The sequence below is a fragment of the Ischnura elegans genome, chromosome 9 (genome assembly GCF_921293095.1).
Source record: "Ischnura elegans chromosome 9, ioIscEleg1.1, whole genome shotgun sequence".
NCBI classification, from domain to species: Eukaryota; Metazoa; Arthropoda; class Insecta; order Odonata; family Coenagrionidae; genus Ischnura; species Ischnura elegans.
The window spans coordinates 32,473,147-32,487,648 of record NC_060254.1 but is presented as its reverse complement, the minus strand read 5'-3'; the positions used below and the strand labels follow the sequence as shown (position 1 = coordinate 32,487,648).

The 14,502-nt window shown below is 39.8% G+C and overlaps 1 protein-coding gene across 1 annotated transcript; it reads right to left on the bottom strand.

Annotated features, from left to right (window-relative positions):
* Window positions 1-328: 328 nt before the first annotated feature.
* LOC124165527 (metallophosphoesterase 1) lies at window positions 329-14,354 on the bottom strand. The gene is made up of 9 exons (XM_046542969.1): window positions 13,907-14,354; window positions 13,583-13,725; window positions 13,410-13,480; window positions 13,116-13,257; window positions 8,187-8,353; window positions 7,806-7,888; window positions 5,282-5,404; window positions 3,633-3,776; window positions 329-2,422 (listed from the first exon to the last, which is right to left on the bottom strand). Exons 1-9 carry the CDS (start codon window positions 14,003-14,005, stop codon window positions 2,261-2,263), a joined length of 1,134 nt encoding a protein of 377 aa, XP_046398925.1. The 5' UTR covers window positions 14,006-14,354; the 3' UTR covers window positions 329-2,260.
* Between the last annotated feature and the right edge of the window lie 148 nt (window positions 14,355-14,502).

Below are 14,502 nucleotides of genomic sequence, written 5' to 3'. Positions count from 1 at the left end.
CAACAATGCAAACTCAGGTTTGACTCAAATGGTCAGTCCAGGCAGGGGCGCAACTAGGAATTAAGGCTAGGGGGAGTTTTAGGTACAAAACACTGGGGTGTTTGAGAGTGTGGAATACCCGCCAGGGTAAGCGGGAGGTACGGGGGCCCTCCCTTAGAAAAATTTTCATATAAATGGATCAAAATGGTGAGTTTTGCAGCCTTCTGAGGGATATTTTATTAATATTTACAGTATTCTATATGTAACATTAATCCAATTAAGTGAAATAGATTAAAATTCAAAATTTCTCAGAGCTCTGGGGGGGTTTTATCCCCCACAACCCCCATCGCTTCGCCACTGAGTCTGGGAGGGACGAGGGTTTGGAAGCCATTGGTCGTGAGTGTGAGAGGGGAAAGGAAGACTAAAAGGGATGTGGGGAAAAACAACAGAAGATAGTTGAGGTGGAGAGGAGTAAGAGATGTTGGGGAGAATCGTAGAGCAGTTTCTACATGTGGGTACAGGGTGATTTTGGCTTGGTACAAAATGCGATTACAGAGTGATTTTGAATTTCATTTGAACATAATTTATCACTTCGTGGTGTTGACCTTGTTTCTTTGTACATGGCTGCTTCTGCCATACAATTGTAATTGATTATCAGAGGCATGTTTGATGAGACTCTCATTTTTTATGGAAATGGAATTTGATGCCAAGTGTAAGGGCACCAATGAAAAGTTGAAATGCCCACGTCTAAATCACGCAGTGTGTTCCTTAAACCAAGAATTTAAATTTTGCCCAATATAGGCAGACATGCACACAGATTAGTGGTGGATCCAGAGAGAGGCTAGGGGCTACCCCCCTACTCTTGGGTACCCAATTTCGCCTAGATAAATAGTAATTTTGTTCGGACTCCCACGACTGCTGGCAGGTTACCTCATGCCCTCCACCTAGCCCGTTCCCCCCTTGTTCATAGCCTGGATCTGACACTGACTCAGATACCATGATTTTTGTAACTTTAGGGATTCCAAAGAGAAACTTGAGCTTTTTGCTTTAAGAATAGCTTGGTCTGATGTGTTTTCGGCAAATACCTTAAATTCCTTCGGTAGACTTGAAGGTATTTACTGAAAAAAAATAATGCCTCAGGGCATAAATAAGCCCTTTGTCAACCACCTGAAAAGTGTGAATGTTTCCCAAGACCATTAATTTTTAATGAAGTAATAAATTGATGAATTCAGTTTGTGAACAGAGAGGTATTGGCAACATCCTCGCAACTGTCACATCTTAATATATCAGCATTCATTAAATTCACACAATGGGACAGGAAAACAGATGGAGCTAAATAATAAAACCCTTGAATTATTTTTTGCCATTGCCATTAAAAATGAGGTAAAGGTACTTAACAATTAACTCTAAAATCCCATAATTATCTCAGTCAGAGGAGGAGTAGAAACTAACCAGGTACCAGATGTACTTAAAAATGAAAGTACATACAACTTTTGAGAAAAAATTCAGCTACGAAATACAAACATTAATCTTTTGATATATTTCTGAAGTACCATTAAAATACCAAGCTTCCAAACACATTTCCTAACTTCATGTAAATAGTTACGTTTTTATCAATGGCACATTTTTTTGGATGATTCCTCATACCCTAAATTATTTCCATTGGAAAAAGAATTCATTGTGATGATACTATTAAAATTGGATGGACCTCCAAGAGGAGAAATGAGATCAATAAATGAATTTTAACTCCCAGGATAGACTTATACTACTCTACTGGTACAATTACGAAGGCAGCTTAACAGAAAGAGTTAACAATATGACAAAAATATAACATTCAGATGGCCTGCTTAAACCACCAATTATTGGAAAGAAAACAAGGAAGGTTCAGATCAACAAATAACAGTTTGTATATCAGCCTTTTTGACAATTAATTACATACAAAATTATTCATAGCATAATATCCGCCTATTAATTGGCAATTTACATTTGGGACAAGGAATTCAATGCTCTATTTTTTAAAATGTATGCTGAGATTCATTTTGGGTGAGTTCATTTTGAGGAGGATAACACATAAGACTGACTGTCTTCCCCAAAAATTCAGAGGGGGGTTTGAAGAAACTCTCCTTCACCACTGCCTTGAGGGAATACATTTTGACTAGAACACACCAAATTACCACATACACTACTGGTGTACCTTTATGTGAATGATTTGCAAAAATTTCAACATCAAAAACTTCAAAATGGAAAACTTCTTAAAACACATGATATAAAATACACAGAGCTAGCTACTTTTGGAATAATAAAATCTTCGACACCTTCTCCTTTGTGAAAAGATAAGCCAAAGAGCAATCAATATTCCCCCAAAAATATAAGTTAATATGATGGTCGATTCTACCGGAAGGTGGCATCTCATCCCAGCATAATTGTTGGGTGTAAATACAGCCTGGTGAGTAGAAGAAAAGTTAGGATTATGAAAAGGTGAAGCAGCAGACAGAATACAAATTTCAGAAAAAAACATACCGAAAAAAATACATTCTTTCATCCATCATTGTTCAACCAATCAACCCACTAAGGTAGGTTTTACTTCCATGGAATACAACATGGCATATGGGCCCATAAACTTGATCTCAAAATATTTCAAAAATTTCCACTGAATGCTGAGTTTGATCACTCAATAGAAGCGCATTTCTTCATTTCTTTTTTACATGGAATATCAATACATACATGTGTAATCCCATTTTTAAATACATATTATGCGTTAAAAAAAGATTGAAAGTGGTTTTAGACTATCAAATGATTTGGTACCATTTTTGCTGTTTCAATGCACATGGAAATTACATACATACTGTCTGATCAAAAAATCCTTCAAATGGTTTGAAAACCGTATCATTACAATATTGAATTTGAAGCCTGTGAAATTTACTGACTCTGGCCTCACTGACTGCTTGGAGAGTGAGACCGGTCACTAAATAGGAATATTCCATACATCCAAACCATAAGTGCTCATAGATGGCCCAGATGAGCGATAGGATACTGCCAGCTGAGCACATTTACAGGGTGGAGAAATATTGGGTCACAAAAAATTTTTATCATGGATAGCTGATGCCAGTAAGAATCAAAATTATAAATGATATGTGGGTTGAAAACAAACCAATATTAAACTACAGAAACTTTTCGCCAAGCACTCCAATCGGCTGGTGGTTTTACCTGTTGCTGGGCGCTCTACCGGAGATCGTGCTGATCGGAGGCCACCAGATTGGAAGGCAAACGCTCAATCACAAGAGCTAGCAAGCTGCCTTGGATACATTCGAATATTCGGCAGGCAAAGCATTCCAAGTCATGAGTTGTCCAGCGCACCCAGCAATCAGGCAAACTCATGGCCAATCAGAGTGCATGGCTCACAGTTTCTGTATCTTAAAAATGGTGCGTTTTCGACCTAAACATCATTGGTAATTTTGATTCCTACGGGCATCTACTATCCAGGGTTAATACATATTTCAATTTTTCTCCACCCTGTATAATGTCAGGCAACAAGGTGAGCAGTTTAGCTACACCAGGTCATGTATTAGCGCATATGCTTGGGGGGTGCCATATTGGCTGATTGTGACCAATGATTAAGTAGAGTCATTAAACAGTTGTATAATTTCCTTTACCATCATAAAAGTTGGATTATCCTTGTTCCTCCAACTGAAAGATGGCAGTGTCCATTCAGCCACAGCACCTTTCCGATGACTAGTTGTACAACCATGGTGAGTATGACCACTTAACACAAGGCGTGGCCATAACTGATCAATCAACTAGAATAAAAAAAATTTGCACCATTAGTAATGGCAGAGAAAATAAATGCACAAGAGGGCTCATAAAATCTACTAATAGCTTATTACATTTCATTTCCCCCATAAATTATAGAATTGAGAAGCCAAATGAAATTTTACAGTCTGTTTCAATTGATAATATTAACCATATAATAATACTATTCAGGGCATTAACACAATCTCATACCCCAAGACAAGATGCTTATGCTAATATATCAAAATTAGTTTCAAATTTATTAAAAAAAAATGTTTCATCTCTTAAATTCCAAAAGCAAGGCATAATCACTGCCAGATTTACAATGAAAAATCCCCTTCCCAAAACTCCTCTGATGAGAAAAAATAGTAGCACTTGCACACTAAAACATGGGAGATGCCACAAATAGACCCACAAAATCACAAAATGCATATTTTGAAACATGTTTATAATTACCTCCCAGCAGTAAAAAATTATACAAGGTGTGTGAGAAAAGTTATGAGACTGGCAATACTGCGGGCAAACTCTCAATGTTGTGTTTACCGGCCTGTGATAAACCAATTTGTTCATCTTTTCCACTTCCTCAGTGCGAGTTTCAACTCCATACAGCTAACACATTATTTTTGTAGTGTGTTACAAAAATGGAGCATCGTAATTTAGAGCAAAGTTGTGCGATAAAGTACTGTGTTAAACTTGGTGAATCTGCGAGTGTGACTTTTGAAAAGTTGAAACTGGCCTAAGGGGAACCTATCAAGAGCAGAAGTTTTCCGCTGGCACAAATAATTTTTGGAAGGCCGAAAACACATTGACGATAAACCTCACTCAGGAATACCTTCAACTTCAAAAACTAACAAAAACGTCGAATGCGTGAGGGCTCTTGTGAGCTCAGACCGCCATTTAGCATTAAGAATGATGAGTGAACAGTTAAATTTAGACACTTTTAGCATGCATCAGATTTTGACGGACGATTTGAAAATGCAAAAGATTTCTGCCAGGAGTGATTAATGTGAGACCCGAAATTGCTGACAAGTGGATGCTTCACCATGACAATGCCCTGTGTAAAACAGCCATTTCCATTTTTTACTTTTAATTTTTGACCTTTAAATGCATTGCTGTTGTCCTTAAACCCCCTATTTACCTGATTTGAGTCCTTATGACTTTTTCCTTTTCCTGAAATTGAAAATTTTCCTCATACGGCATCATTTTGGAACTCTGGAGAACATTCAGAAGACCGTGACTGACCAGTTAAGAGCCATACCATTTCAAGACTTCCAGTGCTTCTACCAAGAGTGGGAACAACACCTCCGCTAGTATGTACGTAGGTGCCTAAGTGAACTGGTTTGAAGGGGATGACATTATTTTTTGACACAAATAAAAACTTAAGTTAGTAAAAAATTAGTCTCATTACTTTTCTAACACACCACGTATAACAAGAAAAAATTGACAAAACAATTACACATAGGAAATGAATGATTTCCAGACTTATTAACTATTAATATACTGAATTACAAACCGTATCAGATGCTTCTCGTGAGAGACAATCCCAACGTTCACGAAACTTATCTGCCTTTAACTCCTGAGGTGCACTATCAGCACCTCTGCAGCTTTCATCAGATTCACGGAACATAGGAAAGTGCTGAAATTCAACACCAAAATTAAAATTACCCAAAGTATATCCAGACATAAGACAATGATCATAAACAACAGATTGTTTATCATTCACACGTCTTCAGTAGCATATGCATGAGAAAACATGCATTTTCAGAGGGATGCCAAACTAGTTCTTCATTAAAACGTTTCAAGCAAAATAATAAATGCAAGAAATACATCACACCTAAACAATAACATAGGAAGTAATTTACATAGTTCTCATAAAACTGCAACAGGCCTCCATTTAAATAAAAACAGGCCCTTTTATAGCTTAGAGGAGTTTTGAGTTCAGCATTCTTTCGGGCTGCATCCGCGTCCGTTGTCGAAGAACCACAACAGTTTCGCCAGCTCTCCTGCCAGCGTCCTCATCCTTCACCTGAGGACGCTGGCAGGAGAGCTGGCGAAACTGTTGTGGTTCTTCGACAACGGACGCGGATGCAGCCCGAAAGAATGCTGAACTCAAGTAATCACCGCGGAAACCTGCATACGAACATAGAGGAATTTTGTTTTAACTTTTAACTTAACTTGACAAAAAAAACCTTTTAAATCCATTTATGTAGATATATACTGGACTCCAAAGCTGTAGTGAGCAGGAAACCCCCCCCCCCCCCCCACATTTACTCCATCTCCTTAACCAAACTTTAATCCTCCCACAATTTCTTATCGCTACAGCCTTGACATATTTGCACAAAATTCCAGGTTTCATTTAATATATATGTCCAGGTTTCATTGAATAGTTGAAAAAATCTGCACTAATAAGCTTTACAAGAAGAACAATAATCAACAACTTTTTTTTACCTACAGTGCAGAGCAGTACTTACACTTTTTGCAAGTCAACCTATACACAGTGGAACCAAGATAAAACGAGTACAGGCTATTGCAAGACCCCCGCCATTACGAGAGATAGCCGAAACACCATCAATCAACCCTATGATCAGCATGTAAAAATATTTCTCTTTTTACTTTTGGTGGCACTTTTGGTGTTGGCACTTGCCATAGCGATAGTTTCCATCACCTGAAAACCTTCACCAAGAGTCCCTAATCTCGGTGATTGCTGGCGATCGGTTAGAAATGAAGTTATCAAGGAGTGCTTGGTCTCAAATTCTTGTGGTAAACTGTCATTTAATAAGTAAATACAGTGCAACCTCGATATAACGACACCCCACGGTGCACTAATAAACACTCGCTATAGCGAATTGTCGCTTTACCGGAGGTGGAGCAAATAATAGCCAATATACCTGTTGCGAACAGATATACAGGAACAGGAGTGGTGCGGCGACAGATAAACATCTATTCGATAAACGTAAGCATAAATCCAGACGAAAGGCGATGTTTTTTTGCATCACTAAATTTCCTTACTCAAATAACGACTAACTATTCAAACAATTTATAAGTGCCGCACTGAATAAAAATCATGCAAAGCATTGTTTCGTCAATCATTATATTTATCGAACGACAGTTTACCACATAAATTTGAGACTGAGCACTCCATTAACTTCATTTCTAACAGATCTCTAACAGTTACAGAGGTTAAGGAGTCTTGATGAAAGTCTTCCGGCGGTGAAACCCTCGCTATGGCGAGAGCCAATGCCGAAAGGGTCTCGTAAAAACGAATTTTTTAACACGCTTATTATAGGGTCAATTGACGGTGCATCGCCTATCTCTCGTTATAGCGGGGGTGTCGCTATAGCCCGTACTCGCTTTAACGAGGTTCCACTGTAGACCATTTTGGTGAAAATATTGCGTCATCAACATTCATGAATGCTCAATCTTCTTTTGTTCCTCCGGCGGCAGAAAGCAGAAAACAGCAGTGGCGTAGCCAGGAATTTCATTCAGGGGGTCCAAAACCAAAATATTTTGCAAATTCATGATTTTTCAATATTTTGTTTTCCCTTATGATTGTGATTTTGTTTATGTACCTTATGATGTGTATGTATTGGGATAATGATTGAAAAAGCAATGCTTTGCATGATTTTCATTCATTACGGCACTTATAAATTGAATGGCTAGTTTGTCATTAAGGTAAGGAAATATACTGATGCAAAAACACATCGTCTTTTGTCTGGATTTATGCTGGAGTTAATCGGATATAAATGTCTACGTCACCGCACCAATCCTGTTCCTTCATAAGTGTTGACAATGGATTTATTGGCTATTATTTGCTACACCTCCGGTAAAGAGACAATTTGCTATAGCGAGTGTTTATTTGAGCACCGTGGGGGTCTTGTTTTATCAAGGTTGTACTGTATTCTAATATACCCTTTCTTTTCTTTTTCAGAGAAAAATTTAGAGATTATTTCAACCACTATTTTTTGACCTTTGATAGATTCAAGATATGATTTCTTAGTGAAATCTTATGAAAAATGAGCTATGAAAAATTTGTGTACCTGTAATAATATCGGTCGACTATACTGTCCAAGATTCATGTCTTTTTCACAGCGAGATATGCCTTTGGTACATCGCAACCGTGCTGTTAAGAAATAGAATATACAAATTAAGAGATAGAACATGAAAATAGAAACAGCTAGGAATGTAAGTAGAAATATGCTAAATGGTCAACCACCATTATGAATCATATGAACTTGTTTTACACCATTTTTTTATAATAGCTCAAAGGCAATTACTCTATCTATATCAAAAATAGGGAAATAACTTGTGCCACTAACAGAGCAAATTCTAATCTTTAACTTCAAATTCAAATGGTTATATACTTGCTATACTTTAACATATGCATGCAACCCTGGGTACTGATAATACTGAGTACTCACAGGATATTCGAGATATTTGTAATTCAGCAGGTCGGCATAAGAAACATCCATCACCTTCCAATGCCATACTATTCAGAAGAACAAAGTGGTTACCAGATATGGAAATCAATCTCACAGATGATGCATCAAATGCATTAGAAAATCTCTCATGAAGATATGGGCTGATCCTAGATCAAATAGGAAGGAATCATATATTTTTCTTAAATTTAATTATCTAATTATTTTTATATTACCTCTAGGCACCTTTTTGTCAACCTCTGATTGCACAGAAAAATGACACACAAGCAACAAGTAGTGTGCATAGCAGGCAACTATCTATCTGCACCAAATACACTATCACTGCCAAGTATTAAGGCACATATTTGTGATACATTAACATGTACCTGTTAATGTCTGATTGCATGACGATTTCGTGTATCGAGCAGAACACGTACAAATGCATGAATCAAATTAGAACAGGATTTTTTTCTCTGCTAATGCATGCACATCAGTTGGGTGGTTATGATTTTTGCGTATATTCTTCCTTTTGTACATCTGGAGATAATGTACCATTTAAACAGGACTCTAGTTATTAGGGTGAATTGAATAGAAGTTTAAATTATATATATGTATATATATATATATATATATATATGAGTATATATATATATATATATATATATGAGTATGTGGCCGATCAAGGCGAACGAACAAAAATTGTACTAATAAAAACATAGACACACATAAAAAAGGAACACTCACAAAAAAACGTTCAGACGTTTCAGCAGATTGATCCGCTATCCTCAGTGCTGAAGGTGAACTGGTGCAGGCAGGGTAAGTTCCTCCAGTCGCCCTCCTTGGTGAGGTAGTGGGGGTGGAAGAAGGGGAGAGGGGGGGAAAGGGAGGGTAGGGTTTGTTTTGGCATTTAATGGGCGATGTTTAGCCCGGGCGTTTCAAACGCCCTTTCAGCCCAGATGTGGGCCATCTCCCTAGTCCTCACCTTGATGATAGTTGCCCTCTCTGGCAAAACTTCAATGAAGGTTAGGGAAAAACATTGGTCGAAGGTACTGTTGTGTGAGGAAGTGTGAATGGGGATGGGTTCATGAAAGGGGGGAGTTTTGCAGGAGTGCCTGTGGTTATTCATTCGGATGGATATGGGTGTGGTACATTCTCCTATGTAGTACGAGGGGCAAAAATTACAAAATAGCCTGTATACAACGTTGAAGGAAGTGCAAGACGGTGTGGAGGAGGATCTATTGATAACAGGTGAAGTGGTGGGGCGTAGAAGGGGGCAGCATTTGCAACGGGGGCGGTTGCATGGAGTCAGGGAGGAAAGTGGGGGCAGTGCGTGCCGTAGGAGGGGGCGGGTGGATTTTAAAATATTACCTAAGTTAGGTGCTCTTCTGTAGGCAATGGAGGGGCAGGATGGAAGAAGAGCAGCCGTGATTTTGCTTTTGCTGATGATAGGGTACAGATCTTTTAATATTTTTTTAATTTTTTGCGTGCCCGGGAAGAATGTGGTGGTGAGATTAAGTTTCCTGGTTTGTTCTTTTTTGGTGCGTGGGGTGTACTGTTCGGAGGGAGAGAGTATTTTCTTTTTAAGCAGGGGTTCTGGATACTCTCGTTTGAGGAGAGCAAGAAAATACTCTCTCCCTCCGAACAGTACACCCCACGCACCAAAAAAGAACAAACCAGGAAACTTAATCTCACCACCACATTCTTCCCGGGCACGCAAAAAATTAAAAAAATATTAAAAGATCTGTACCCTATCATCAGCAAAAGCAAAATCACGGCTGCTCTTCTTCCATCCTGCCCCTCCATTGCCTACAGAAGAGCACCTAACTTAGGTAATATTTTAAAATCCACCCGCCCTCTCCTACGGCACGCACTGCCCCCACTTTCCTCCCTGACTCCATGCAACCGCCCCCGTTGCAAATGCTGCCCCCTTCTACGCCCCACCACTTCACCTGTTATCAATAGATCCTCCTCCACACCGTCTTGCACTTCCTTCAACGTTGTATACAGGCTATTTTGTAATTTTTGCCCCTCGTACTACATAGGAGAATGTACCACACCCATATCCATCCGAATGAATAACCACAGGCACTCCTGCAAAACTCCCCCCTTTCATGAACCCATCCCCATTCACACTTCCTCACACAACAGTACCTTCGACCAATGTTTTTCCCTAACCTTCATTGAAGTTTTGCCAGAGAGGGCAACTATCATCGAGGTGAGGACTAGGGAGATGGCCCACATCTGGGTTGAAAGGGCGTTTGAAACGCCCGGGCTAAACATTGCCCATTAAATGCCAAAACAAACCCTACCCTCCCTTTCCCCCCCTCTCTCCTTCCCCTTCTTCCACCCCCACTACCTCACCAAGGAGGGCGACTGGAGGAACTTACCCTGCCTGCACCAGTTCACCTTCAGCACTGAGGATAGCGGATCAATCCGCTGAAACGTCTGAACGTTTTTTTGTGAGTGTTCCTTTTTTATGTGTGTCTATGTTTTTATTAGTACAATTTTTGTTCGTTCGCCTTGATCGGCCACATACTCATATTTTCGCTTAGTGCGCTTTCATCAAGATTTTATATATATATTCAATGTTTTGTAGAAATGGGATGCAACGTAGCACATAATATGAGGTTCAAATCACAGACACTAAACATAGACACAAAAAAAGGAAACACTCACACGAAAAATATAACTGAAGACTTTCGTAGTTGTAGCTACTTCATCAGCAAAGGAGAGAATGAGTGGGGAAGGAGTGTGTTGGAAAAAGGGGAAAGGTGGGGGGAAGAGGGGAGGGGTGTATTGGGGCGGGGCTAACTCAACAAGATACATTCAAACCCGGGTGCTTGTTGGCTTGCAAATGCCAGATGCACGCCAATTCGAGGGTGTGGAGATTGAGGGGCGAGTCAGTGGGTAACAGGGAGGCAATGATTGAAACTTTGAAACATTGATTAAAGATGGAATCATGCGATAAACAATGTGTGGGGACCGGGAGAGATGCGTGTGGGGATGACGGACAACAGGAGGCGCGGTGATTATTTATTCTAAGGTTGAGGGGGGTGGTGCATTGGCCTATATAAAAAGCGGGGCAGAAGTTGCATTGAAGGAGGTATATGATGTTGGTGGAGGTACAGGTGGTGGAAGGAGATATCGGGAGGAGTTTAAGTTTGGAGAGGAAAGAGGCTGGGGGTGGAGAGAAAATTTTACAGGTTTTACATCTAGGACGGTTGCACGGCGAGGGTGGGGTAGTGGGGACTGAATTCAATTTTTGAAGGGGGCGGGTGGCTTTGAAGATGGTGCTGAGGTTAGGTGGTCTCTTATACGTGATCCGTGGAAGAGAGGGGAAAATTTGTGAGGTGGATTTGTGGTTGGAGAGAATGGGGTACAAGTCCTTCAGGATGTCCTGTAAGGCATGAGCACCGGGGAAGTAAGTGGTGAGAAGAGATGGAGAGCAATTCTTTTCGGCACGGGGTTTATTGGACCTGTAAGGTTTTTTTCTAATTTTGTTGATTAACAGTTTATCGGGGTACCCGCGGCGGAGAAGAGAAGTGTGTAGATTGGAAAGGAACTTCTCAAGGTCTTCGGGGTTGTTGCAGATTTTGTGACCACGGACGGAGAGAGAAAAAGGGATTGAACGTTTGGTATGTGGTGGGTGGCAACTGTCATAGTGGAGGTATTGCTGTCTGTTGGTGGCTTTGATGTGGACCGATGTCTTGAATTTGTTATTTTCGGAAAGAAGAATGTCCACATCTAGGAAAGTGATGTTGGTGTTAGAGATGGAAGAAGTGAAAGAAACTGAGGCGGAAGAGTTAAGTGAAGAGACAAAGGTGTTAAGGGAATTGATGTCATGCGACCAGAGAATAAAAATGTCGTCAATGTATCTGAGCCAAAGGAGAGGTTTTAGAGGGTAATTTGTTAGGAAATTTTCTTCGAACAGGCCGAGGAAGAGATTAGCATAGGAAGGGCTAAACCTACTTCCCATAGCACAGCCGGAGATTTGCAGATAGTGGTTGTTATTAAAAGAGAAGGCATTGTGGGTGAGAATAAAGTGGGTAAGATCAAGAAGAAAGTCAGTGCTGGGGTTTTGGGGTGTGGGTCGTAGTGAAAGGTAGTGACGGAGAGCAGCGAGTCCCTCAGAGTGAGGGATCGAGGTGTACAGTGAGGTTACATCAATAGTGGCCATGATAATGGGCTGATTGGGGGGAAGAGAAATAGAATTGAGCTTAGACAGGAAGTCATGTGAATCTTTGATGTATGATGGAAGGGACTGAACGAAGGGTTGGAGATAGAAGTCAACGAAAGCAGAGATGCGCTCAGTAGGAGAGTTTCGAGAGGAAACTATGGGGCGGCCTAGATAATTAGCTTTATGAATTTTAGGAAGGATGTAGAAGGAAGGCGTGGTGGTGTGAGATGGTAAGAGAAGGGAAATGTCAGATGGGCTTAAACCTTCGGGGGGACCTTTTGTTTTTAGAAGTTCGTTCAATTCTCCGGTGAACTCAGAGTTAGGATCTGATGAGAGAGGGGAGTAGGAGGAGGAATCTCCTAATAATCTATTGCACTCTGTGGTGCGGGTGCAAGTAGCAAAATGGCTATGAATAAATTATTTAGGAATGAAACCAGGATCTCCTGACTTCTGATTTTAGCATACCTAACCTCTGCTGAGGTCTCAGAGAATCAAAGTGAAATGTCAAGGGGTTTAAAGGATCATCAGGGCCCTTTAGCATTGCTAAATATAAAGACAATACACCCCATCTTCATGCTATTAATCTATTATAAGAACATATGGATAAGGCATTGCTTGCCACAAAATGAACATGCTATTTAGTACTAGTGTAAAAATCAATGGAGTGAGGCCAAAACAAGTTATGCCCAAAAATTAAGTAAAATAATTGGATCACAGACTTAACCCAATTAACGTGACAGGTCACAAATGCTTACCCATAATGAAAACCAATGTCATGATTTCCAACTACGACGAAGAGGTCCGTTGTATCAGGAACAGCAAAGAGACTGTGGAACCTCGAAACATAATATGAAAACTCCCTCTCGCTGCACCATAAGCCTTCATCAAACAAGTCACCTATAAAAATCCATACACCTTAGATTTGGTTCCAATAACTAGGATCAAGTGACTACACAGCATTTAACACTTAATTTGTATATTTTAAAAAATAACTCGCAACGGCAAAATATTAACACCCCTGTGGAAGAAAATGACCCAAAACAACATACCCAACACGAAAACAACATCTGGACTGTGCAAGGTTATCGCTGTCTGGAATGCTCTGTACATTTGCCACTCCCTGAAACATTGTTGATATACAAATTATATTGCAATAATGAATGTTCTACCGCATTATAACCACAAGTTGCAGAATGAATATGTCTAAAAGAAATCCACCTACCTTCTCAGTTTGTCAAACCAATGACCATTTCGGGATCCTAGAAGATGAGTGTCGGCTATTATCATAGCCTTCACCGGCTGGTTTTCAGTTTTTATTGGAATCGTTTTGTCCACTGTATTTGGATTCAGCTTCGGCCATGAGCACTGTACCCAGATTGACGATATATTTAGTTATATATATATATATATATTTCAAATAGGTCGCCTAAGGCGAATATTCAAATATAAATAAGATATAAGTTGAAAGAAGGAAACATGAACACAGGCACATTCAACGTCATAAAATACCATGACGAACAGCTAATCGTGACTTTGAGACTCTCACCTGGATCAAGACCAGATAATACACTAAGAATTCACAGTAAAATATCAGTGCCCATACGGCTGCGATAAATTTGATAATATAAGCCAATTTGATTCCCATCTTTCACGTAATAACGTATCCAGAACTTTACACAACATCTTTCAGATTCTTGCCATTCGTTTGAAAAAGAGGTTGCCTATACCTCGCAATTCACTTTTCCACAAAATTATATGATACTAATTTCTTTTGCTTATTAAACTTAACTTCTGACATTGATGTAATTAGATGAGGCTGGGAGGCGGTTCCAAAGCCTCCAATTCTTTCACTAGTGTCGCGGAAATGTCGCTTCGATCGCTGTTATTGTTCTGAGCACCACCTATACGACAATAACTTAACCAAATGCTCAGCCGTAAATTCGAAATGTCTAATTTCCTCGCGCCTTGATCCAAAGCACTCCCGGATGTTCTAAAGCTCGTAATATCGTCGACAAAACTCTGGATCAAAACGAAGTAACCATTCAGAGTTGGATTAATTCTTGAGTTGCTCTTCATTTTTTAGCGCCAGTGGGGAATTATGGGCAGAAGAGGGGCAATAGCACCCTAGCTGAATCCCTTGTC

What these genes read in the sequence shown, in the direction of transcription:
- LOC124165527 (XM_046542969.1), bottom strand. Translation starts at nt 14,005, where the DNA reads ATGGGAATCAAATTGGCTTATATTATCAAATTTATCGCAGCCGTATGG. An exon ending in GACATTGGTTTTCATTATGG is followed by an intron (nt 8,354 to 13,115) that starts GTAAGCATTTGT and finishes TATTTGATCTAG; the next exon opens with GATCAGCCCATATCTTCATG. An exon ending in GTCGACCGATATTATTACAG is followed by an intron (nt 5,405 to 7,805) that starts GTACACAAATTT and finishes GTTGAATTTCAG; the next exon opens with CACTTTCCTATGTTCCGTGA.